The sequence below is a fragment of the Lampetra planeri genome, chromosome 74, assembly GCF_965212315.1.
Source record: "Lampetra planeri chromosome 74, kcLamPlan1.2.h2, whole genome shotgun sequence".
Lineage (NCBI taxonomy): Eukaryota > Metazoa > Chordata > Hyperoartia > Petromyzontiformes > Petromyzontidae > Lampetra > Lampetra planeri.
Genome location: NC_136179.1, coordinates 980,632 through 1,007,364, shown reverse-complemented (window position 1 = coordinate 1,007,364; position 26,733 = coordinate 980,632). Strand labels below are relative to the sequence as shown.

Sequence of the window (26,733 nt, the reverse complement as noted above, 5' to 3'; positions counted from 1 at the left end):
GTCTGTGGGTGGGTTCACGATGGCCATGTCTGTGGGTCGGTGGGTGGGTTCATGATGGCCATTTCTGTGGGTGGGTGGCTGGGTGGGTTCACAATTGCCTTTTCTGTGGGTGGGTTCACGATGGCTGTGTCTTTGGGTGGTTGGTTCACGATGGCCGTGTCTGTGTGTGGGTGGGTTCATGATGGCCGTCTGTCTGGATGAGTGGGTTCACGATGGCTGTGTCTGTGTGTGGGTGTGTTCACTATGGCCGTGTTTGTGGGTGGGTGGGTTCAGGATGGCCATGCCTATGTATGAGTTAATGATGGCCGTGTCTGTGGGTGCATGGATTCACCATGGCCTTGGCCGTGTCTGTGGGTGGGTGGTTGGGTTCATGATGGCCATGTCTGTGGGTTCGTGGGTGGATTTCACGATGGCCGTGTCTGTGGGTGGTTGGGTTCAGGATGGCCACGTTTGTGGGTTGCTAGGTTAACGATGGACGTGTCTGTGGGTGGGGGTTTGGGTTCACGATGACCATTTCAGTGGGTGGGTGGATTCACGATAGCCGTGTCTCTGGGTGGGTGGGATCACGAATGCCGTTTCTGTGTGTGGGTGGGTGGGTTCATGATGGCCATGTCTGTGGGTGGGTTCACAATTTCCGTTTCAGTGTTTGGCATCACGATGGCCGTGTCTGTGGCTGGTTGGTTCACGATGGCCGTGTTTGTGGATGGGTACACGATGGCCGTGTCTGTGGATGGGTTCACGATGGTCATATCTGTGGATGTGTGGGTTCACTATTGCCATGTCTGTCAGTCGTTGGTTCAGAATGGCTGTATCTTTTGTAGGGTTGGTGTGTTCCAGATGGCCATCTCTGTGGGTGGGTTCACGATGGCCATGTGTGTTTGTGGGTGGGTTCATGATGGCCATGTCTGTGGGTGGTGTCACGATTTCCGATTCTGTGGGTGGAATCACGATGACAGTGTCTGTAGCGGGTTTGTTCATGATGGCCGTGTCTGTGGGTGGATTCATGATGGCAGTGTCTGTAGCGGGTTTGTTCATGATGGCCGTGTCTGTGGGTGGGTGGGTTCATGATGGAGGTGTCTCTGGGTGGGTAGGCTCATGAAGGCTGTGTCTGTGGGTGGATTCACGATGGCCATGCCTGTTGGTGGGTGGATTCACGATGGCCGTGTTTTGGGTTGGTGAGTGGATTCACGATGGACATGTCTCTGGGTGGGTGGCTGGGTGGGTTCACGATTGCCGTTTCTGTGGGTGGGTTCATGATGGCTGTGTCTTTGAGTGGTTGGTTCACGATGGCCGTGTGTTTGGGTGGGAGGGTGGGTTCACGATGGCCGTGTCTATGGGTGGGTGGCTGGGTGGGTTCACAATTGCCGTTTTTGTGGGTGGGTTTACGATGGCCGTGTCTCTGGGTGGCTTCACCATGGCCATATCTGTGCCTGGGTGGGTGGGTTGTTGATGGCCATGTCTGTGGGTGGGGTCAAGATGGCCGTGTCTGTTGATGAGTTCCCGATGGCTGTCGATGGGTAGATTGATTTACGATGTGCGTGTCTGTGGGAGCATGGGTTTCCAATGGTCGTGTCTGTGCGTGGGTGGGTTAATGATGGCCATATCGTTGGGTCGGTGGGTTTACCATGACCGTGTTTGTGGGTGGGTTGGTTCACGATGGTTGTGTCTGTGGGTAGGTTCATGATGGCCATGTCTCTGGATCGGTGGATTCACAATGGCGGGTGTCTGTGAGTGGGGTCACGATTTTCATTTCTGTAGGTGGAATCACGATCGCCATATCTGTGGCTGGTTGGTTCATGATGTCCGTGTTTGTGGGTGGGTAGGTTCACGAAGGCCGTGTCTGTTGTTGGGTGGGTTCACGATGGCCGTGTCACTTGGTTGGTGAGTGGGTTCACGATGGGCATGTTTCTGGGTGGGTGGCTGGGTGGGTTCACAATTGCCGTATTTGTGGGTGGGTTCACGATGGCTGTGTCTGTGGATGGGTGGGTTAATGCTCGAAAAGTGTCTCTGGGTGGGTGGGTTCCCTATGGCCGTTTGTATGGGTGGGTGGGCTCACGATGACCATGTCTGTTGGTGGGTGGGCTCACGATGGACGTATCTGTGGGTGGGTTCACGATGGACGTGTCTGTGGGTGGGTTCACGATGCACGTGTCTGTGGGTGGGTGGGTTCACAATGGCCGTGCCTCTGGGTGGATGGGTGGGTTTACAACTGCCGTTTCTGTGGGTGGGTTCACAATGGCCATGTCTGTGGGTGGGTGGGTTCATGATGGCCATGTCTGTGGGTGGGTGGGTTCACGATGGCAGTGTCTCTGGGTTGTTGGTTGGGTTCACGTTGGCCATGTCTCTGGGTGGGTGGGTGTGTGGGTTCACGATGGCCTTATCTTTGGGTGGGTGGGTTCGTTCATGATGGTCGTGACTTTGAGTGGGTGGGCTCTCAATTTCCGTTTCTGTGGGTGGGTTCACGATGGCCATGTTTGAGGGTAGGTGGGTTCACCATGGACGTGTCTGTGGGTGGGTGCGTGGGTTAACGATGGCCATGTCTGTGAGTGGGTGGGCTCACGTTGGCCGTGTTTGTGGGTGGGTGGGTTTACGATAGCCATGTCTGAGGGTCGGTGGGTTCGGGATGGTTATTTCTGTTGTTGGCTTGGTCGGTTGCAGATGACCATTTCTGTGGGTAGGTTCATGATGGTCATGTCTCTGGATCGGTGGATTCACAATGCCCGTGTCTGTGAGTGGGGTCACGATTTTCGTTTCTGTGGGTGGAATCACGATCGCCATGTCTTTGGCTGGTTGGTTCATGATGGCCGTGTTTGTGGGTGGGTAGGTTCACGATGGCCGTGTCTGTTGTTGAGTGGGTTCACGATGGCCGTGTCACTTGGTTGGTGAGTGGGTTCACGATGGGCATGTTTCTGGGTGGGTGGCTGGGTGGGTTCACAATTGCCGTATTTGTGGGTGGGTTCACGATAGCTGTGTCTGTGGATGGGTGGGTTAATGCTCGAAAAGTGTCTCTGGGTGGGTGGGTTCCCTATGGTCGTTTTTATGGGTGGGTGGGCTCACGATGACCATGTCTGTTGGTGGGTGGGCTCACGATGGACGTGTCTGTGGGTGGGTTCACGATGGACGTGTCTGTAGGTGGGTGGGTTCACGATGGCCGTGCCTCTGGTTGGATGGGTGGGTTTACAATTGCCGTTTCTGTGGGTGAGTTCACAATGGCCATGTCTGTGGGTGGGTGGGTTCATGATGACCATGTCTGTGGGTGGGTTCACGATGCCCGTGTCTGTGGATGGGAGGGTTTACGATGGCAGTGTCTCTGGGTTGTTGGTTGGGTTCACGTTGAACATGTCTTTGGGTGGGTGGGTGGGTGTGTGGGTTCACGATGGCCTTATCTTTGGGTGGGTGGGTTCGTTCATGATGGTCGTGACTTTGAGTGGGTGGGCTCTCAATTTCCGTTTCTGTGAGTGGGTTCACGATGGCCATGTCTGAGGGTAGGTGGGTTAACGATGGCCATGCCTGTGAGTGGGTGGGCTCATAATGGCCGTGTTTGTGGGTGGGTGGGTTTACGATAGCCATGTCTGAGGGTCGGTGGGTTCAGGATGGTTGTTTCTGTTGTTCGCTTGGTCGGTTGCAGATGACCATTTCTGTGGGTGGGTTCACCATGGCCGTGTCTGTGGGTGGGTGGATTCATGATGACCATGTCTGTTTGTGGGTGCGCTCACGAAGGCGATGTCTGTGCGCATGTGTATTCACGATGGCCACATCTGTTGGTGGGTGGCTGGGTGGGTTCACAATTGACGTTTCTGTGGGTGGGTTCACGATGGCTGTGTCTGTGGGTGGTTGGGTTAATGATGGCCGTATCCCTGGGTGAGTGTGTTCACAATGCAAATGTTTTTTGTTGGGGGGGTTCTCGATGGCCATCTTTGTGGGTGGGTGGATTCACAATGGCCGTGTCTGTGGGCGGGTTCACCATGGTCGTATCTGTGGATGGGTGGGTTCACGATGGCCACGTCTGAGGGTCGGTGGGTTCAGGAAGGCGGTGTCTGTTGTTGGGTTGGTGGGTTGCAGATAGCCATGTCTGTGGGTGGGTTCACGATGGCGGTTTCTGTGGGTGGGTGGGTTCATGATAGCTGTGTTGGTGGGTGGGCAGATGGCCATGTCTGTTTGTGGGTGCACTCACGATGGCGGTTTCTGTGGGGTGGCTCACGAAGGCAATGTCTGCGCGTGTGTGGATTCACGATGGCTATGTCTCTGGTTGGGTGGCTGGGTGCCTTCACAATTGCCGTTTCTGTGGGTGGATTCACGATGGCTGTGTCTGTGTCTGGTAGGTTCACGATGGTCGTGTCTGTGGATGGGTGGGTTATTGATGGCCGTGTCTCTGGGTCGGTGGGTTCACGATGGCCATGTTTTTGGGTGGGTGGGTTCCTGATGGCCGTGTCTGTTGGATGGTGGGTTCACCATTGCCGTGTCTCTGGGTGGATGGGTGGGTTCACGATTGCCGTTTCTGTGGGTGAGTTCACGATGGCCGTGTCAGTGGGTGGGTGGGTTCACGATAGCTGTGTTTGTGGGTGGGAGGGTGAGTGGGTTCGCATTGGCCGTAGCCATGGTTGTGGGTGGGTTCACGATGGCCATGTCTGTGGGTCGGTAGGTTGACAATGGTAATGTCTGTTGTTGGGTTGGTGGGTTCCAGATGGCCGTGTCTGTGTGTGGGTTCACGATAGTCATGTCATGGGTGACTGGGTTCATGGTGGCCATGTTTGTTAGTGGGTGGGTGGGGTCTCGATGGCCGTATCTGTGGGTTCACGATGGTGTGGGTGGGTAGATTCACGATGGCCATGTTTTTGGGTGGCTGGGTTCACGATGGCCATGTCTGTTGATGGGTGAGTTCACAATGGCCGTGTCTGTCATGGGTGGGTTCACGATGGCCGTGTCTGTGGGTGGGTGGATTAACAATGGCCGTGTTTGTGGGTGGGTGGGTTCACTAAGGCCGTGTCTGTGGGTGGGTTCACGATGGTCATATCTGTGGGTGGGTGGGTTCACGATGGCCATATCTCTGGTTGGGTGGCTGGGTGCCTTCACAATTGCCGTTTCTGTGGGTGGGTTCACGATGGCTGTGTCTGTGTCTGGTAGGTTCACGATGGTCGTGTCTGTGGATGGGTGGGTTATTGATGGCCGTGTTTCTGGGTCGGTGGGTTCACGTTGGCCATGTTTTTGGGTGGGTGGCTTCCTGAAGGCCGTGTCTGTTGGATGGTGGGTTCACAATTGCCGTGTCTCTGGGTGGATGGGTGGGTTCACGTTTGCCGTTTCTGTGGGTGGGTTCACGATGGCCGTGTCTGTGGGTGGGTGGGTTCACGATAGCTGTGTTTGTGGGTGGGAGGGGGAGTGGGTTCGCATTGGCTGTAGCCATGGTTGGGTGGGTTCACGATGGCCATGTCTGTTTGTGGGTGCATTCACGATGGCGGTTTCTGTGGGTGGGCTCACGAAGGCGATGTCTGAGCGTGTGTGGATTCACGATGGACACGTCTGTTGGTGGGTGGGTTCACGATGGCCATGTCTCTGGTTGCGTGGCTGGGTGCCTTCACAATTGCCGTTTCTGTGGGTGGGTTCACGATGGCTGTTTCTGAGTGTGGTAGGTTCACGATGGTCGTGTCTGTGGATGGGTGGGTTATTGATGGCCGTGTTTCTGGGTCGGTGGGTTCACGTTGGCCATGTTTTTGGGTGGGTGGCTTCCTGATGGCCGTGTCTGTTGGATGGTGGGTTCACAATTGCCGTGTCTCTGGGTGGATGGGTGGGTTCACGATTGCCGTTTCTGTGGGTGAGTTCACGATGGCCGTGTCAGTGGGTGGGTGGGTTCACGATAGCTGTGTTTGTGGGTGGGAGGGGGAGTGGGTTCGCATTGGCTGTAGCCATGGTTGGGTGGGTTCACGATGGCCATGTCTGTTTGTGGGTGCATTCACGATGGCGGTTTCTGTGGGTGGGCTCACGAAGGCGATGTCTGAGCGTGTGTGGATTCACGATGGACACGTCTGTTGGTGGGTGGGTTCACGATGGCCATGTCTCTGGTTGCGTGGCTGGGTGCCTTCACAATTGCCGTTTCTGTGGGTGGGTTCACGATGGCTGCTTCTGAGTGTGGTTGGTTCACGATGGTCGTGTCTGTGGATGGGTGGGTTAATGATGGCCGTGTCTCTGGGAGGGTGGGTTCACGATGGCCATGTTTTTGGGTGGGTGGGTTCCCGATGGCCGTCTCTGTTGTGGATGGGTTCACGATGGCTGTGTTTGTGGGTGGGTGGGTGAGTGGGTTCGCATTGGCCGTAGGCATGGGTGGGTGGGTTCACGATGGCCGTGTCTGTGGGTCGGTAGGTTGACAATTGTCATGTCTGTGGGTCGGTGGGTTCACGGTGGCCGTGTCTGTTGTTAGGTGGGTTCACAATGGCCATGTCTGTCGTGGGTGGGTTCACGTTGGCCGTGTCTGTGGGTCGGTAGGTTGACAATGATCATAACTGTAGGTCGGTGGGATCACGATCGCCATGTCTGCGGGTGGGTGGGTTCACGATGGCTGTGTCTGTGGGTGTGTAGGTTCACGATGGCCATGTCTGTGGGTTGGTGGGTTGACAATCGTCATGTCTGTGGGTGGGCTCATGATGGCCATGTCTGTGTGTGGGTGGGTTCACGATGGCCACATCTGTTGGTGGGTGGGTTCACGATGGCCATGTGTCTGGGTTGGTGAGTGGGTGCACGATGGCTGTGTCTCTGGGTGGGTGGGTTAATGATCGCCGTGTCTCTGGGTGGGATCACGATGGCCATGTTTTTTGGGTGGGTGGGTTCCCGATGGCTGTGTCTGTGGGTGGGTTGGCTCACGATGGCCGTGTCTGTGGGTGGGTGGATTCACGATGGCCATGTCTTTGGGTGACTGGGTTCACAATGGCCATGTCTGTCGTAGGTGGGTTCACAATGGCCGTGTCTATGGTGGGTGGGTTCACGATGGCTGTGTTTGTGAGTGGCCGCGTGGGTGGGTTCGCATTGGCCTTAGCCATGGGTGGGTGGGTTCACGATGGCCGTGTTTGTGGGTCGGTAGGTTAACAATGGTCATGTCTATGGGTCGGTGGGTTAACGGTGGCCGTGTCTGTTGTTGGGTTTGTGGGTTCCAGATGGACGTGTCTGTGTGTGGGTTCACGATAGTCGTGTCTGTTGGTGGATGGTTTCATGATGGTTGTGTCTCCGGGTGGGTTCACGATTGCCATTTCTGTGGGTGGGTGCGTTCACAATCGCCATGTCTGTGGGAGGGTTCATGATGGCCCTGTCTGTGGGTGGGTGGATTCATGATGGCCGTGTCTGTGGGTAGGTGGGTTCACAATGGCCGTGTCTCTCACCCGTAGGGTCCCATGAGTGGGGGAGGGCCGAAGGGGATGAGGAGAGGGTGGGGGCCGTGACCCCCACCCTTAGCCCCACAGAGTCCCAAGTCAATCACAGGGACGCACACCGCCTAGGGGGGGGGGGGGGGGCATGAGGGAGTGAATGAGTTAATGTCCGAGTGAGTGCCCAAGTGAGTGTTGGTCCGAGTGAGTGAGTGAGTGTCTGAGTGAGTGTGTGTCCGAGTGAGTGTCCACGTGAGTGAATGTTGGAGTGAGTGATTGTCCAAGTGAGGGAGTGTCTGAGTGAGTGTCTGAGTGAGTGAGGGGCTGAGTGAGTGGCTGAGTGAGTGTCCAAGTGAGTGAGTGTCCGAGTGAGTGAGTGTCCGAGTGAGTGTCTGAGTGAGTGTCCGAGTGAGTGAGTGTCCGAGTGAGTGAGTGTCCGAGTGAGTGAGTGTCCGAGTGAGTGAGTGTCAGAGTAAGTGAGGGGCTGAGTGAGTGGCTGAGCGAGTGTCCGAGTGAGTGAGTGTCTGAGTGAGTGTCCGAGTGAGTGAGTGTCCGAGTGAGTGAGTGTCCGAGTGAGTGAGTGTCCGAGTGAGTGAGTGTCCAAGTGAGTGTCCGAATGAGTGTCCGAGTGAGTGAGTGTCAGAGTGAGTGAGTGAGTGAGTGTTTGAGTGAATGAGTGTCCAAGTGAGTGAGTGTCCGAGTGAGTGAGTGTCCGAGTGAGTGAGTGTCCAAGTGAGTGTCCGAGTGAGTGTCCGAGTGAATGAGTGTCAGAGTGAGTGAGTGAGTATTTGAGTGAGTGAGTGTCCGAGTGAGTGAGTGTTTGAGTGAGTGTCCGAGTGAGTGAGTGTCCGAGTGAGTGAGTGTCCGAGTGAGTGTCCGAGTGAGTGAGTGAGTGTCCAAGTGAGTGTCCAAGTGAGTGAGTGTCTGAGTGAGTGAGTGTCCAAGTGAGTGAGTAGCTGAGTGAGTGAGTGTCCGAGTGAGTGAGTGTCCAAGTGAGTGAGTGGCTGAGTGAGTGAGTGTCCGAGTGAGTGAGTGTCTGAGTGAGTGAGTGTCCGAGTGAGTGAGTGGCCGAGTGAGTGAGTGAGTGTCCAAGTGAGTGAGTGGCCAAGTGAGTGAGTGTCCGAGTGAGTGAGTGTCCGAGTGAGTGAGTGTCCGAGTGAGTGAGTGTGTGTCTGAGTGAGTGTCCACGTGAGTGAATGTTGGAGTGAGTGATTGTCCAAGTGAGTGAGTGTTCGAGTGAGTGAGTGTCCGAGTGAGTGAGTGTCTGAGTGAGTGTGCGAGTATGTGAGGGGCTGAGTGAGTGGCTGAGTGAGTGTCCGAGTGAGTCAGTGTCTGAGTGAGTGTCTGAGTGAGTGAGTGTCCAAGTGAGTGAGTAGCTGAGTGAGTGAGTGTCCGAGTGAGTGAGTGTCCAAGTGAGTGAGTGGCTGAGTGAGTGAGTGTCCGAGTGAGTGAGTGTCTGAGTGAGTGAGTGTCCGAGTGAGTGAGTGGCCGAGTGAGTGAGTGAGTGTCCAAGTGAGTGAGTGGCCAAGTGAGTGAGTGTCCGAGTGAGTGAGTGTCCGAGTGAGTGAGTGTCCGAGTGAGTGAGTGTGTGTCTGAGTGAGTGTCCACGTGAGTGAATGTTGGAGTGAGTGATTGTCCAAGTGAGTGAGTGTCCGAGTGAGTGAGTGTCCGAGTGAGTGAGTGTCTGAGTGAGTGTGCGAGTATGTGAGGGGCTGAGTGAGTGGCTGAGTGAGTGTCCGAGTGAGTCAGTATCTGAGTGAGTGTCCGAGTGAGTGAGTGTCCGAGTGAGTGAGTGTCCAAGTGAGTGTCCGAGTGAGTGTCCGAGTGAGTGAGTGTCAGAGTGAGTGAGTGTCCGAGTGAGTGAGTGTCAGAATGAGTGTCCGAGAGAGTGAGTGTCCGAGTGGGTGAGTGTCCAAGTGAGTGAGTGGCTGAGTGAGTGAGTGTCTGAGTGAGTGAGTGTCTGAGTGAATGAGTGTCCGAGTGAGTGAGTGTCCGAGTGAGTGTCAGAGTGAGTGTCCGAGTGAGTGAGTGTCCGAGTGAGTGAGTGTCTGAGTGAGTGAAAGTCAGAGCGAGTGAGTGTCCGAGTGAGTGAGTGTCCAAGTGAGTGTCCAAGTGAGTGTCTGAGTGTCCAAGTGAGTGAGTGGCTGAGTGAGTGAGTGTCCGAGTGAGTGAGTGTCCAAGTGAGTGAGTGGCTGAGTGAGTGAGTGTCCGAGTGAGTGAGTGGCTGAGTGAGTGTCCGAGTGAGTGAGTGTCCGAGTGAGTGAGTGTCTGAGTGAGTGAGTGTCCGAGTGAGTGAGTGGCTGAGTGAGTGTCCGAGTGAGTGAGTGTCCGAGTGAGTGAGTGTCTGAGTGAGTGAGTGTCCGAGTGAGTGAGTGGCCGAGTGAGTGAGTGTCTGAGTGAGTGAGTGTCCGAGTGAGTGAGTGAGTGAGTGATTGTCCAAGTGAGTGAGTGTCTGAGTGAGTGTCCAAGTGAGTGAGTGTCCGAGTGAGTGAGTGTCCGAGTGAGTGAGTGTCTGAGTGAGTGTCCGAGTAAGTGAGTGGCTGAGTGAGTGTCCGAGTGAGTGAGTGTCTGAGTGAGTGTCCGAGTGAGTGAGTGTCCGAGTGAGTGAGTGTCCAAGTGAGTGTCCGAGTGAGTGTCCGAGTGAGTGAGTGTCAGAGTGAGTGAGTGTCCGAGTGAGTGAGTGTCTGAGTGAGTGAGTGTCCGAGTGAGTGAGTGTCCGAGTGTCAGAGTGAGTGTCCGAGTGAGTGAGTGTCCGAGTGAGTGAGTGTCCGAGTGTCAGAGTGAGTGTCTGAGTGAGTGAGTGTCCGAGTGAGTGAGTGTTCGAGTGAGTGAGTATCTGAGTGAGTGAAAGTCAGAGCGAGTGAGTGTCCGAGTGAGTGAGTGTCCGAGTGAGTGTCCGAGTGAGTGAGTGTCCAAGTGAGTGTCCAAGTGAGTGAGTGGCTGAGTGAGTGAGTGTCCGAGTGAGTGAGTGTCCAAGTGAGTGTCCAAGTGAGTGAGTGGCTGAGTGAGTGAGTGTCCGAGTGAGTGAGTGTCCAAGTGAGTGAGTGGCTGAGTGAGTGAGTGTCCGAGGGAGTGAGTGTCCAAGTGAGTGAGTGGCCAAGTGAGTGAGTGTCCGAGTGAGTGAGTGTCCGAGTGAGTGAGTGTCTGAGTGAGTGTGTGTCTGAGTGAGTGAGTGTCTGAGTGAGTGTCCGAGTGAGTGATTGTCTGAGTGAGTGAGTGTCCAAGTGAGTGAGTGTCCGAGTGAGTGAGTGTCCGAGTGAGTGAGTGAGTGTCCAAGTGAGTGTCCGAGTGAGTGTCCGAGTGAGTGAGTGTCAGAGTGAGTGAGTGTCCAAGTGAGTGAGTGTTTGAGTGAGTGAGTGTCCGAGTGAGTGAGTGTCCGAGTGAGTGAGTGTCCGAGTGAGTGAGTGTCTGAGTGAGTGAAAGTCAGAGGGAGTCAGTGTCCGAGTGAGTGAGTGTCCGAGTGAGTGTCCAAGTGAGTGTCCAACTGAGTGAGTGTCTGAGTGAGTGAGTGTCCGAGTGATTGTCCAAGTGAGTGTCCAAGTGAGTGAATGTCTGAGTGAGTTAGTGTCCAAGTGAGTGAGTGGCTGAGTGAGTGAGTGTCCGAGTGAGTGGCTGAGTGAGTGTCCGAGTGAGTGAGTGTCCGAGTGAGTGAGTGTCTGAGTGAGTGAGTGTCCGAGGGAGTGAGTGGCCGAGTGAGTGAGTGTCCAAGTGAGTGAGTGGCCAAGTGAGTGAGTGTCCGAGTGAGTGAGTGTCCGAGTGAGTGTCCAAGTGAGTGAATGTCTGAGTGAGTGAGTGTCCGAATAAGTGAGTGTCCGAGTGAGTGAGTGTCCGAGTGAGTGAGTGTCTGAGTGAGTGAGTGTCCGAGTGAGTGAGTGACCGAGTGAGTGTCCAAGTGAGTGAGTGTCTGAGTGAGTGAGTGTCCGAATAAGTGAGTGTCCGAGTGAGTGTCTGAGTGAGTGAGTGTCCGAGTGAGTGAGTGGCTGAGTGAGTGATTGTCCGAATAAGTGAGTGTCCGAGTGAGTGATTGTCTGAGTGAGTGAGTGTCCAAGCGAGTGTCTGAGTGAGTGTCCGAGTGAGTGAGCGGCTGAGTGAGTGAGTGTCCGAGTGAGTGTCCAAGTGAGTGAGTGGCTGAGTGAGTGTCCGGGCCTCTCACCGTCACCTCCCTCGCCATGCTCCCCTCCCCCTCCCCGTGCCCCCCCTCCCCCTGCCCCCCCCCCTGCCCCCCGCACAGTGAGTACGACGTCCCGTGGACGTCCGGGGTCCGCCCCGACGTCGCGGCCAGCGTGAAGTCGCTGCTGCGATGACACTCCGACGTCGCATCCCTCCACCAGCTCCAACCTCGGGGTGACGTCTCTCGGTGTGACGTCACTGTGGTGTGTGACGTTACCTGGTGTGACGCCCCTTGGTGTGACGTCACTGTGATGCGTGACGTCACTGTGATGTGTGACGCCCCTCGGTGCGACATCACGTTGGTGGGTTGTGTCATCCATTGGTGTGATGACGCTTTGTGTGACGTCACCCCGGTGCACTATGATGTCACCGCGGTGTGTGACGTCGCTTGGCGTGCGGTCCCTTATTGTGACGTCGCTTGGTGTGACGTCGCTTGATGTGACGTCACTCGTTGTAACATCACCACGATGCGTGATGTTACCTCGGGGTGTGACGTGACCGTGATGTGTTGTGACGTCACTATGGTGTGTGACATCATCACGGGGTGTGATGCCACCCCAATGCATTGTGACACTTCTTGGTGTGATGCCACCGTGGTGCGTTGTGACGTCACCATGGCGTGTGACGTCACCATGATGTGTTGTGACGACACCACGATGCGTTGTGATGCCCCTTGCTGTCACATGACCACAGTGTGTTGTGACGTCACCACGATGTGTTGTAACATCACCACGATGTGTTGTGACGTCACCACGATGTGTTGTGACGTCACCATGGTGTGCGACGTCCCTTGCTACAACGCCCCTTGGTTTGACGTCGTCGTGGTGCGTGATGTGACCTCGATGCGTTGTGACGCCCCTCGGTGTGACGTCACTCCGACGTGTGGCATCCCGTGGTGTGACGCCCCTCGGTGTGATGCTGCCGTGGTGCGTGACGTCACCCAAATGCGCCGTGATGCCCCTTGGTGTGACGCCCCTTGGTGTGATGCCCCTTGGTGTGACATCACTCCGATGCGTGACATCCCTCGGTCTGATGCCCCTTCGTGCGACGTCTATTGGTGCGACTTTCCTCATTATGAAGTCACTCCGATGTGTGACACCCCTCGGTGTGACGTTACCACCACCGCCGTGGTGGGGCGTTGTGACGCCGCCGCCGCCATCGCGTGGTGTCAGGTCCAGGGGACCGACTTCGCCATCAGGAACCTCCTCCTCAACCTCCTCCTCAACCTCCTCTACACCCTCCAAGTCCTTCCCAATGTCCTTCTCAACATCCTCATCCTCCTCGTTCTCTTCCATGCCCTCCACATCCTCCTCCTCCCCCTCATCCTCCTCCACTTCCTCCTCCTCCACCTCCTCCTCTTCATCCTCCTCATCCTCCTCCACCACCACCTCCATGTCCTCTTCCACCTCCTCCTCAGTGGCCGTGACCTTGATGTCCGCGGGTGGAGTCAGCGGTGGAGTCACGTCGTCACCCAGCGGCTTCTCCGTCGTCATCATCATTGTCTCCAAGGCCTCGTCGGGGGTCAAGAGGAGGTCCCCGTCGGAGATGAGCCCGGTTGGCTACGTACGGTGCAAGAGAAGTTCAACATACACACCTACAACATACATACAGAGGTCCTCAGAGGTCACAGCAGGTCCTCAGAGGTTAGAGGTCCACATAAGTTATAAGAGCTCATCATAAGTCAAAGAAAGTTATCGTTGGTCAGTGGAGGTTTTCGTAGGTCAGAGCAGGTTCTCATATGTGAGAGGAGGTACAGGTAGGTCAGAGGAGATCATCGTACGTCAAAAGAGGTCCATGTAGGTCAGAGGAGGTGCTCGTAGGTCAGAAGAGGTCCTTGTAGGTCAGAGGAGGTGTTCGTAGGTCAAAGGAGGTCACATGAACGTTGTCAGCACGCAGGCCGCAGCTGGCACCTGCCGATTGGACATCTTGGTGTCACGTGATCATCTGTGGAGAAGACCTTCATAGCTCATCGGATTCCTCCTTCTCCTCCTTCTGCAGCATACAGATTATGATTCCATACAATACCCCTATGTGTCCCGACTTTTGCAACACCCTGTACACCAATACCCCTTGGCTTCCTGAAACGGCTTGCTTACGGTTTACACATACACGGCTTACACACACACACTAACACACTTAGAACAACAACTGCTATTCACCACTAAGTGGCGATAACATCAACATGGCGCCTGTGCCAAGCTAAGTGCACTTTAAGGCCACGTGACGTGTCGATCGACCGCTGGCAGGAGGTCATTGGGCAGGCCCAGGTGCCACAGGTTGACTGACTGAGATGAGTGGCCGACGCACCACCTGTGCCCCCTACTGTGCCAACTTGCTGTGTTTTAGCCATCCAGCGCTCCCCTCGTTGTTGTTAGCATCGCTCCTTTGCCCTCCATTATTGTTGGAGGGTGACTGCCTCCAACTACCCAGTACCATCCTTCATGAGCCTCCTCCACAGAGGCCAATCTTGACACTGCTGGTACCGGTCATCGGCAAGTCCACTCAGCTCCATATCCTCTTGTACCACACGATTCAATCTCTTTTGTAGCCCGTGACGCACCCGTTTAGCCCCATCTATCTGGTCGAACAAAAGCTGTTTGGGCATGCAGTGGCTGGGCATGCAGGTTACATGACCCAGCCAACGCAACCTGATCTGCCAAAGGAACTCTCTGATGGGACTTGGTCCAGATCTTTCAAATAATTTGTTAGCTCCTCACACAATCCATCATAGGCAGACCAGCATGAATGATTCTAACCGGAGAAGATGTTCCATTAGGAAGGGGGTCCATTTTTCACAAGCATGGAGAAGAGAGGGCATGACTGTGGCCTAGTAGAACTGAAGCTTCGTGTGAAGTGACAAACCAGGTAGCTTCCACACAGCGTCACGGAACCGATGAAAAGATAAAGCCGCTCGACTGATCGAAGTGAGGCCTCTGCACACTGCCCAGGCACGGAAACTTCTCCACTCTCTCCACAACCACCCGGCAATATGGAGTTGAGGGGTGGAGTGTATGATGACAAAAAATACCCAGGCAGGTGCTTAGTTTTGAAGGGGCTGATGGTAAGCCTCCATATCATAGTGGAACACTCCAAACAACAGCTCCTTCAACATCTACTCTGAGTGAGCAGCAATTACCAGATAATCAGCATAAATTACATGGTTGAAAGGGGAGCCATCTTTCAACTGCATCCAGGCATCGATCAGCCTCCCATTGTATATTTACCAATGGAGATTCCTCTGGTACAGCTATAGAAAGCTTCTCGAACGTGGTTGAAAACGATGTAAAAACATGTAGGAGCCAGAGGACATCCCTGTCGCACCCAAATATGACCAGGGAATAGCTCTGGTGTCATAGGCCTTGACCAGGTAAGTAAAGCAGAGATATCCGCCTCCCTGTGTTGCATTGCATTACATTTATAAGTTTACTAGGTTTGTTTTCTCATTCATTCATACCTGATGATGGTTGCTTGTGTTGCAATCGATACGTCGTATTCTATTATTTAATTTATTTTCTTTCTACGTGACTTTACCGAAAGAACCAAAGAGTATGGATTCCTGCAGTCACGAAAGCTTCAAATCAAGTTTTATCAAATAGTGATTTGTGATTTCGGGCTAGGGAGGCAGATTCCTTCTCCTCAGCAACCCGTCCTCACCACTCATCATTGCAGCGACGCACGGCTAATCGAATCTCCGAGCGAAGGCCGCTGTCAACCTTCTCATTCTTCAATGTTGGATTTTGTAGATAACAGGAGTGGGCCTGTCATTTTCTCTCAAACAGCCGAAACACCTCCTCCTTCAGCCAGGGTCTCTAGGGAGGTCTGGACCGCATACGCCATGCATCTGTTGCAGCTGCATGAGCCACAGTCCTGAACCTCACCCCCCATTTCCCCTCAGCATCAGATGGAGGGGGGCACAATGCTAACCCTAGCTGCAAGCGATGTTGAAATTCCTGCTTGCAACTATCCTCAGCTAGCTGAGACCAGGCCACTGTAGGTTTGAATGGGATCCTAGATGTACACCCACCACCGGAGTGGAAGAATAGCAGGCACATCTTAAAGATGACAAGTCGATAGTCAGTGGGTATAATCAGCTCCACGGTAGGTCCTGGTGTCAAGGACATGGGCCCACATCCGCTGGTCTGTAATAATCTAGTCCAGCAGATGTTCTTTTTTTTCTACTTGGTTCTTTTGGTAAAGTCACGTAGAAGGGAAATAATAAAATAATAAAAATAAAACATAATAAAATACAATTCTCACGACGTTTCAGATGTTCTTTCTTGGACCTGGCGTGCATGCATGTGGATGCACAGAAGTCTATAATTGAGTGTATCTGTCCCATGCCTACCGATCACTCCAACCCAAGCATCTGCGTCATGACCCACTCGGGCATTAAAGTCACCTCACAGGATCCCGAGGGGCCACTTTAGCTAGCACCTGGGACAGGAGGTTATAGAGGGCGCCAGACTCATCGGGGCTTTGTCTGCATCCCTCCACAGGTCTTCATCTTTGGTGGGGAGGCGAACCCACAGTCCATAAATGATGTCACGCGATTTTGGACGTTTATTGACCCCCCCTCCCTCGTCACACGGCGTCACAAAAAGTCAGACCCCCCCCCTCAAATATGACGTCAGAAAGCTCTGCGCCCCCTCCCCCCCAAAACCATATTTCCATTTTTACACATCGCTTTAAACTATTGTCATTGTAGTGCGTATTTAGCGTGGCGCTGCACTCTGATGTTGTAGGAGTGTTGTTATAACAATTCTATATTTATTTAATGTTGCGCATTTTGATGTGACGTCAAATTTCTCAACCCCGCCCCCCCCTTATCACACATCGTCACAAATGTCTGACCCCCCCCCCAGGTGTGTGACGTAATTTATGGACGGCCCCTTACAGCTCCCCACACCTCACCGCCACGCTCCCACGCCCCCTTCATTATCTTGTTCAAAATAAGTGCCGATTCCTGCTGTTTGGTAGTTTCCTGTTCCGAGTGGACAACTGTCCACGCCTCATGATGACTGGAGCCAGATCCAGTCCACCAGAACTCCTGTATTCTTTATTTCTTTCGGTAAAGTCACGTAGATAGCAAAATAATAATACAAATAAAGTGAATAAAAATAATATACCGATACAACAATTAAAAACTACAAACCACTAATGTAGACTGGAGCCTGGTTCTTAACCGGAGTGAGTGTACTGGCAGTCTAGAATGTAGACTGTCACCTGGTTATTACGCTGGGTGAGTGTACTGGCAGTCTATAATGTAGACTGTAGCCTGGTTCTTAACCTCGGTGAATGTACTGGCAGTCTATAATGTAGACTGTAGCCTGGTTCTTAACCTCGGTGAGTGTACTGACAGTCTATAATGTCGAGTGTAGCCTGGCTTTTAAGCTTGGTGAGCGTACTGGCAGTCTATAATATAGACCGTAGCCTGGTTATTAAGCTGGGTGAGTGTACTGGCAGTCTGTAATGTAGACTGTAGCCTTGTTATTAACCTGAGTGAGTGTACTGGCAGTCTACAAATTCCTGCGGAGGGAGCTGGTAGGAACGTTGGGTTGCTCGGTCAATGGCCAGGGTCAACGGCGACGTGGTGTATTCCGCAAATATGCCCGACTGTGAGGGCGGCCACAAGCCGGCGTGAGTAGGTTAAACGTTGAGTTTTATAAAAGTACCACGGGGTGACTGGCCCCTACCCACCCAGTCCCACCCCTCCCACCCCCCACCCAGCCCCTCCCCTCCCTACCCAGCCCCACCCTCCCCACCCAGCCCATCCCTACACGACGGACACAATAATCCCCTGTGGACCGGTGTAACCAGGAGGTTCCTATCAGTAAATTAATACAATAAATGAACATTGAACTTCACTTTACCTGTAGTAAGGAGAGTGGATGGCTTGAGTGGAAGGTGGGAAGGAGGGGAGGAGGAGGTGTCAGTGTTGCTTGGAAGGGGAGTCCCCCTCCATAAAAACGTTGGGTAACTGCCCTTCTGGGTTCTTTCTTTTCTTTGCCTTTTTTCTAGCACTAACTGATTCACTTGAGGGCCTTTTTACTAAAAACTGATCAAGAGAGGATTGTTTCTGCCTCCGTTTTAAGATGTTTCTGAAATGACTCAATGCATTATAATTATAAAAATCGCCTGCTCTGCTGGCTACTGCCTTATCTGGATGATTTTTTTTACAAAAATTAACAGAACGATGTTTTGCGGGTCTGCACTGGACGAGAGCTACGCGTAAACTGGGTCTATCGCCTTTGTCTCGGTGGCCCTGGCTACGCGTCTCTGCCCATACAGGTTCTTTCAAGTTGTTCGATCTCCGAATTTTTGTTCGATGTCCAGGGCAAAAAATGTTCGAAAATTTTGTTCAATCACCGAATTGTTCGAGTTCTGGGGCGTTCGATCTCCGAGGTTCTACTGTAGAGTAAATTTGTATTACAAGATTTGACCACGACAAACAGAGGAATCAAGTGAAGTAAAACCGTTGAAAAATATAAAAGGGCAGAAATTACTCCATCGAGAAAACTAATTTTCATTCAAACCCAGTACACATGCAACGTTGAGCCAACGTTGGCATTTGGTTAACATAGATATACACACACAGTGTGGTTAACATAGATGTACACACACAGTGTGGTTAAAATAGGTGTACACACACACAGCATGGTTAACAAAGGCGTGCACACACACACACTGCGTGGTTAACATAGGTGAACACACACACAGCGTGGTGAACATAGGTGTACACACACACTGTGGTTAACATAGGTGTACACACACATTGTGGTTAACATAGGTGTACACACACATTGTGGTTAACATAGGTGTACACACACACACCGTGGTGAACATAGGTGTACACACACTGTGGTTAACATAGGTGTACACACACACTGTGGTCAACATAGGTGTACACACACAAGCGCCGTTGGCTTCCCCACAAAGCGGTACCTATTTTATCGACCCAGGAGGAATGGGTGGGGTTATTTTCAAAACAGGAACCGCACCTCGTATAGCAGCAGCTCCTAAGGTCAGTAGTTGATACAGCACACGTGTGTACAGTGCCCTATGCAGAAATGTGTACAGTGCTCAACTAAATGTTTTATTTTGACCGGGCAGGGCCCACTGAGCTGTATACGATTCCGAAGTGACCTTGCCTCGAATGATGGCTCAACGAATTGGCGGCTTAAATGTAGAGATTGAGTGCCGTGGCCGCCTTCCCCACCCAGCCCCTCCCTTTCCACCCAGCCCCTCCCTCCCAACCCAGCCCCTCCCTCCCCACCCAGCCCCTCCCTCCCCACCCAGCCCCTCCTTCCCCACCCAGCCCCTCTTTCCCCACCCAGCCCCTCCCCACCCTCCCCTCTCCACCCAGCCCCACCCACCCCTCCCATACTTGGAATGCATGACGGACAAAATAATCCCCTGTGGGCTGGTGTAACCAGAGGTTCCTACCCGTATAATGTAGACTGTAGCCTGGTTCTTAACCTGAACGAGCGTACTGGCCGTCTATAATGTAGACTGTAGCCTGGTTCTTAACCTCAGTGAGTGTACTGGCAGTCTTTAATGTAGACTGTAGCCTGGTTCTTAAACCTCAGTGAGCATACTGGCAGTCTATAATGTAGACATATTCTTGGTAGTTTCGGTAATTAAAATAAATAAATAACTCGCCACGTTTTGATCACAACACAAGCGATCATGTTCAGGAGGAAAGAGGGGGAAGGTTTCACAAATGTGCGTGGCACAAGTGCAACGAAGTGGGCGGAGCATAGTACACTCACTCAGGTTAAGAACCAGGCTACAGTCTACATTATAGACTACCAGTACACTCACCAAGCTTAAAAGCCAGGCTACAGTCTACATTAGACCCAGCAGGTGCCACGGGTCGACTGACTGAGATGACTGGCTGATGCACCACCTGTGCCCCCTACTGTACCAACTTGCTGTGTTTAGCCACCCGGCGCATCGCTCGTTGTTGTGAGCGTCGCTACTCCACCCTCCGTTGTTTTTGGAGGGCGACTGCCTCCAACTGCCCAGTAGCGTCCTTCATTAGCCTCCTCCACAGAGGCCAATGTTGACACCGCTGGAACTGGTCATTGGCAAGTCCACTCAGCTCCACGTCCTCCTGTACCACATCACTCCATCTCTTGTCCAGCCCGTGTCGCGCCAATTTAGCTCCCTCGATCTGGCCGAATAAAAGCTGTTTAGGCATGCGGTGGCTGGGCATGCAGGCTACATGACCCAGCCAACGCAGCCTTGCCTGCTGGAGGAGCTCACCGACGAGACTTTGCCCAGATCTTTTAAGGATTTGTGAGCTCCTCACACAATCCAGCCTGGTAGCTTCCCCACAGCATTATGCAACCGATGAAAAGATATTGCTGCTCGACTGATTCGGAGTGAGACCTCTGCTGTTAAACCGGAGCCGGTCATGAGCACACTGCCCAGGTATGGGAACCTCTCCACTCTCTCCACAACTGCCCCATTACCAATTGGGAGTTGTGGGGGTGGAGTGACCGAAGGTACAAAATACCCAGGCAGGTGCTTAGTTTTGGTGGGGCTGATGATAAGGCCCCACCTCTTAGTGGCACACTCCAGTTTCAGCAGAAGCATCTCTAACTCCTCCTCTGAATGAGCAGCAATTACCAAATCATCGGCATACATAACGTGGTTGACCAATAGGGAGCCATGCCTTGACTGCACCCGCGCATCGATCAGCCTCCAATTATATCTGTACCAGATGGAAATTCCTCCGGTACAGCTATTGAAGGCTTCACAAACTACGTGGTCAAAATAGATGTTAAATAATGTGGGAGCCAGAGGACATCCCTGTCGCACCCCAAGGTGGACAGGGAATGGCTCTGACTCCCGGCCACGTAGTTTTACCCAGGCCCGCTCACCATCATGAAGGTCCTTAATGATCGTAAGCAGAGGGTCAGGGACTCCGAAAGCACGAAGAACAACCCAGAGCCCAGGCCTACTGATGATATCAAAGGCCTTGACCAGGTCAATAAAGCAGAGATGTAGGTCTTGTTGGAATTCCCTACACCTCTGCTGTAGCAGACAGACAGTAAATATGGCATCTGCGCAAGACCGCCCTTTCCTGAAACCATGTCGGGGCTCCACAAGCCTCTCCTCAGCATGCCTGGCAAGGCGATGTTGAATAATCCTTGCCCGGACCTTTCCCAGCACACTGAGGAGTGAGATGCCCCTGTAGTTGTTACAGTCTGTGCAGTCCCCCTTCTTAAAGAGGGGGACCACCAGGACATCCTTCCAATCCTGCGGAACCCGTCCAGTGGCCCAGACTGTTGTTATGATGTCATATAGGGCAGTCTGTGCACAAATGCCACCCTCCCTCAGCATTTCGCTTGGGAGATCATCTCTGCCCGGTGCCTTTCCTGGTCTCAGACTCTCGATCGCCTTCAGTACTTCCTCAACAGATGGCACCTCAGCCAGCCACTTACAGGGGGTGACTTATTCTTCCAATAGTTGAGGCACCGCAGCCTCAGCAGGGTCATCCCCACTTTGTGCCTCAATGTTTTCCTGGCTGAGGGATTTCCTCTCCCCCAGGACCTCACAGAAATGCTCAGCAAATCTGCAAACCTGTTTCTGGGGGTCGGAGATTGGATCACCGTTTTTCCCCTAATGATGGTAATAGGTGTGGCGCTGCAGGTTACTTTTTTGATGGAGTTAAATAAGGATTTGTGATCGTGGGCCACTGAGGCAGACTCCATCTCCTCAGCAACCCGCGACCACCACCCATCCTTGCAGCGCCTTATGGCTCTCCGAACCTCCGAGCGAAGGCTGCGGTAAGCCTCCTCATCCTCTAACGTGGGATGCTGTAGACGATGAGAGTGGGCCTGTCGCTTTTTCCCAACCATCCTGAACACCTCCTGTGTCAGCCAGGCTCTCTGGGGAGGTCTGGACCGCGTACCCAAAACAGCCATTGCAGCTGCATGAGTCACAGTCCTAAACCTCGCCCATTTACCCTCGACATCAGGAGTGGGGGACGATGCCAACCCCAGCCACAAGCGATGATGAAATTTTCGCTTGCAACTTTCATCAGCTAACTGAGTCCAGGCCACCTTTGGTTGGAATGTGGTCCTGGGTGTACACCCACCACCGGAGTGGAAGTGGAAGAATGGCAGTCGATGGTCAGAGGGCAGATCAGCTCCACGGTAGGTCCTGGTGTCAAGGACATGGTCTCGCATCCGCTGGTCCGTCACTATGTAGTCCAGAAGATGTTCTTGCTTGGACCCGGCATGCATCCATGATGTTGTGTGGATGCGCCGATGCCGGAACAGCGTGTTGATAATTACAAGCCCATGGGCTGCACAAAAATCTAGCAGCCTCCTACCGTTGTTATTGAGCTGATCTGGCCCATGCCTTCCAATCACTCCAGACCAGGTGCCAGCATCATGACCAACTTGGGCATTGAAGTCACCCAACAAGATGACTCTTTCCCGAGGGGCTACTTTAGCCAGCACCTGTGACAGGAGGTTATAGAAGGCATCTGACTCATCGGCCTTGCCTGTATCCCTTCGGTGGGGGCATAAGTAACCACGACCACCACTCCTCGCCTCCGGTTGATGGGAAGGCGAGCACAAAGTAGCCTGGGGCTTACAGCTTTCCACACCTCACCGCCACGCTCCCACGCCCCCTTCATTCTTTTGTTAAGAAGAAGAGCCACACCCTGTTGTTTGGCAGTCTATAGTACACACACTATAGTACACCCCCGCTACAGCACACCCTTGGCTACAGCACACCATTAAACAGTACATACATTACAGTACACAACTCTACAGTACACACTATACAGTACAAACATTACAGTACACCACGCTAAAGTACACATACTACAACACACCACGCTACAGTCCACCACGCTACAGTACACACTACAGTACACACCCAACAATACACACACTACAGTACACACACGACAGTATACCATGCGCTACCGCTCCCCACACACACAGCTACGCAAAGCGACACATTAACACTCTGAACGCTCGCAAGACACTCACTTGCAACACTCTCCAATTGAGCAACTTCCTGATAGAGGCTATACGGGGAACCTTTGTATCTGCCTGTGTCAGTGAGTGGGTGAGTGGGTGAGTGAATGAGTGGGTGAGTGAGTGGGTGGGTGAATGAGTGGGTGAGTGAGTGGGTGAGTGGGTGAGTGAATGAGTGGGAGAGTGAGTGGGTGAGTGGATGGGTGAGTGTGTGATTGAATGAATGGGTGAGTGGGTGAATGAGTGAGTGGGTGTATCTATGAGTGAATGAGTCGATGAGCAATTAGGTTAGTCTGAGTGCGTCAATGAGTGAGTCTGTGAGTGAGTCTATTATTGAGCGTTTGTGAGTGAGCCTATGAGAAAGTATTTCGATGACTGAGTCTATGGGTGAGTGAGTGAGTCTATGGGAGGGTGAGTGAGTCTCTGAATCAGTGAGTCTAAGTGTGAGTCTTTGAGTGAGTCTATGGGTGAGTCTATGAGTGAATGAGTATTATCTGAACCGGTCCTAGGCCTCCCCTAGGTCGACTCAGCCTCAAATTAATACCTAATGTGGTGTATAGTAAACATCACCACAAAGGCGACCAGGCGTGATGCTGGCCACCCACCCCCTCGTGTGCTGTGCCGTCCTTCATAGCAGTTACTTTTCGCACTTGCCCCAAAAGTCTGTTAAGGCTACAGGGGGTGTATTCATGCTTGTCTTGTTATGTGTGTGTGTGGACCCCTCTAATGGAACGTCTACGCCGGCTAAAAACATTAGAAATTAAAATAGCTGGGCCAGTGAGTCTATGAGTGGGTATATGAGTGAGTGAGGGAGTCTATGACTGAGTCTATTCGAGAGGGAGTCTAATATGGAGTGAGTCTATGAGTGAGTCTAGGGGTGAGTGTATGAGTGAGGGAGGCTATGAGTGAGTCTAGGAGTGAGTGTATGAGTGAGGGAGTGATTTTTGAGTGAGTTTATGGGTGAGTGAGTCTATGAGTGAGTGAGTGAGTCTGATTGAGTATATGAGTGGGTGAGTGAGTATGAATGGTTGAGTCTATAAGCTGGTGAGTCTATGAGTGAGTGAGTCAACGGGTGAGTGAGTCTATGAGCGAGTGAGTGAGTGAGTCAATGGGTGAGTGAGTCTATGAGTGAGTGAGTGAGTCTGTGTGTCTATTAGTGTGGTAGTCTATGTGTGAGTCTATGGGTGAGTGAGTTTATGGGTGAGGGAGTCTATGGGTGAGTGAGTCTATGGGTGAGTGATTCCATAAGTGAGTGATTATATAAGTGAGTTAATCTATAAGTGATAGAGTCTATAGGCGAGTAAGTCTATGGGTGAGTGAGTCTGTGTGAGTCGATTAGTGAGGGTTGTCTATGGGTGAGTATATGCGTCTATAAGTGTTTGAGTCTAAGGGTGAGTAAGTGAGTCTATGAGTGAGTGTATGGGTGAGTGGGTGAGTCTATAGTTGATTGAGTCTATGAGCGAGTTAGTCTATGAATGAGTGAGTCTATGAGTGAGTGTATCTCTAAGTAAATCCGTCTATAAGTGAGTGAGTATTTTGGTGAGTGATTAAGTCTATATGTGAGTGAGTCTATGGGTGAGTCTATGGGTGCGCCTATGAGTGAGGGAGTCTATGGGTCAGTGAGTGATTCTCAGGGTGGGTAAGTGAGTCTATGAGTGAGTCTCTGGGTAAGTGAGTAAGTCTATGGGTGAATCTATGAATGAGTCTATGAGTGAGCGAATCTAAGAGTGATTGAGTATATAGGTGAGTTAGTCTAAAGGTGAGTGAGTCTATGGGTAAGTATATGAGTCTATGAGTGAGTGAGTGAGTCTATGGATGAGTGAGTCTATGAGCGAGTGAGTCGATGGGTGATAGGTCTATGGGTGAGTGAGTGAGTCTATGAGTGAATCTATGGGTAAGTTAGTCTATGGATGAGTGAGTCTATGAGTGAGTGTATCTCTAAGTAATTCCTTCTATAAGTGAGTGAGTCTAGAGGTGAGTCTATGGGTGAGTGATTCTATAAGTGAGTGAATGCTATAAGTGATTAAGTCTATAGGTGAGGTAGTCTATGGGTGAGTGAGTGATACTCAGGGTGGGTACGTGAGTCTATGTGTGAGTCTATGGGTGAGTGAGTGAGTATTTGGGTGAGTGAGTCTATGGGTGAGTCTATGAATGAGTGAGTCTATGGATGAGAGAGTGTATGGGTGAGCGAGTGTAAGGGTGAGTGAGTGAGTCTATGGGTGAGTGAGTCAGTCTATGAGGGCTGCGTCTCTATATGAGTCTATGAGTGAGTCTATGAATGAGTCCATGAGTGAGTCAATCTATAAGTGATTGTCTATAGGTGAGTGAGTCTATGAGTGAGTGAGTCTATGAGTGAGTGAGTCTATGAGTGAGTGAGTGAGTCTATGAGTGAGTCTACGAGTGAGTGAGTCTATGAGTCAGTTAATCTATAAGTGAATTAATCTATAAGTGATTAAGTATATAGGTGAGTGAGTCTATGAGTGAGTGAGTCTATGGGTGAGTGAGTCTATGGGTGAGTGAGTCTATGGGTGAGTCTATGAGTGACTGAGTCTATGGGTGGGTGAGTCTGTGGGTGAGTGAGTCTATGATTGAGTGAGTTTATGTGTAAGTCTATGAGTGAGGGAGTCTATGAGTGAGTGTGTCTATGAATAAGTGAGTCTATGAGTGAGTGAATCTATAAGTGATTGTCTATAGGTGAGTGAGTCTATAGATGAGTGAGTGAGTCTATGCGTGAGTGAGTCTATGGATGAGTGAGTGAGTCTATGAGTGAGTCTGATTGAGTATATGAGTGGGTGAGTGAGTATGAATGGTTGAGTCTATAAGCTGGTGAGTCTATGAGTGAGTGAGTCAACGGGTGAGTGAGTCTATGAGCGAGTGAGTGAGTGAGTCAATGGGTGAGTGAGTCTATGAGTGAGTGAGTGAGTCTGTGTGTCTATTAGTGTGGTAGTCTATGTGTGAGTCTATGGGTGAGTGAGTTTATGGGTGAGGGAGTCTATGGGTGAGTGAGTCTATGGGTGAGTGATTCCATAAGTGAGTGATTATATAAGTGAGTTAATCTATAAGTGATAGAGTCTATAGGCGAGTAAGTCTATGGGTGAGTGAGTCTGTGTGAGTCGATTAGTGAGGGTTGTCTATGGGTGAGTATATGCGTCTATAAGTGTTTGAGTCTAAGGGTGAGTAAGTGAGTCTATGAGTGAGTGTATGGGTGAGTGGGTGAGTCTATAGTTGATTGAGTCTATGAGCGAGTTAGTCTATGAATGAGTGAGTCTATGAGTGAGTGTATCTCTAAGTAAATCCGTCTATAAGTGAGTGAGTATTTTAGTGAGTGATTAAGTCTATATGTGAGTGAGTCTATGGGTGAGTCTATGGGTGCGCCTATGAGTGAGGGAGTCTATGGGTCAGTGAGTGATTCTCAGGGTGGGTAAGTGAGTCTATGAGTGAGTCTCTGGGTAAGTGAGTAAGTCTATGGGTGAATCTATGAATGAGTCTATGAGTGAGCGAATCTAAGAGTTATTGAGTATATAGGTGAGTTAGTCTAAAGGTGAGTGAGTCTATGGGTAAGTATATGAGTCTATGAGTGAGTGAGTGAGTCTATGGATGAGTGAGTCTATGAGCGAGTGAGTCGATGGGTGATAGGTCTATGGGTGAGTGAGTGAGTCTATGAGTGAATCTATGGGTAAGTTAGTCTATGGATGAGTGAGTCTATGAGTGAGTGTATCTCTAAATAATTCCTTCTATAAGTGAGTGAGTCTAGAGGTGAGTCTATGGGTGAGTGATTCTATAAGTGAGTGAATGCTATAAGTGATTAAGTCTATAGGTGAGGTAGTCTATGGGTGAGTGAGTGATACTCAGGGTGGGTACGTGAGTCTATGTGTGAGTCTATGGGTGAGTGAGTGAGTATTTGGGTGAGTGAGTCTATGGGTGAGTCTATGAATGAGTGAGTCTATGGATGAGAGAGTGTATGGGTGAGCGAGTGTAAGGGTGAGTGAGTGAGTCTATGGGTGAGTGAGTCAGTCTATGAGGGCTGCGTCTCTATATGAGTCTATGAGTGAGTCTATGAATGAGTCCATGAGTGAGTCAATCTATAAGTGATTGTCTATAGGTGAGTGAGTCTATGAGTGAGTGAGTCTATGAGTGAGTGAGTCTATGAGTGAGTGAGTGAGTCTATGAGTGAGTCTACGAGTGAGTGAGTCTATGAGTCAGTTAATCTATAA

General features: G+C 51.8%; 1 protein-coding gene across 2 annotated transcripts in view; it reads right to left on the bottom strand.

Moving 5' to 3' along the window:
• LOC144737779 (protein lyl-1-like) overlaps window positions 1–26,733 on the bottom strand; it is a 42,452-nt gene that overhangs the window by 5,195 nt on the left and 10,524 nt on the right. Inside the window, exons 1-2 of one of the 2 annotated variants that reach the window (XM_078620639.1) lie at window positions 11,503–11,537; window positions 7,365–7,477 (exon numbers count right to left, since the gene is read on the bottom strand). In XM_078620639.1, coding sequence (XP_078476765.1) covers window positions 7,365–7,477; window positions 11,503–11,520 — 131 coding nt within the window. In that variant the 5' untranslated portion in view covers window positions 11,521–11,537. Of the gene's footprint in view, window positions 1–7,364; window positions 7,478–11,502; window positions 11,538–26,733 lie in introns of those variants that run through there. The other variant, XM_078620640.1, reaches the window with a different exon arrangement.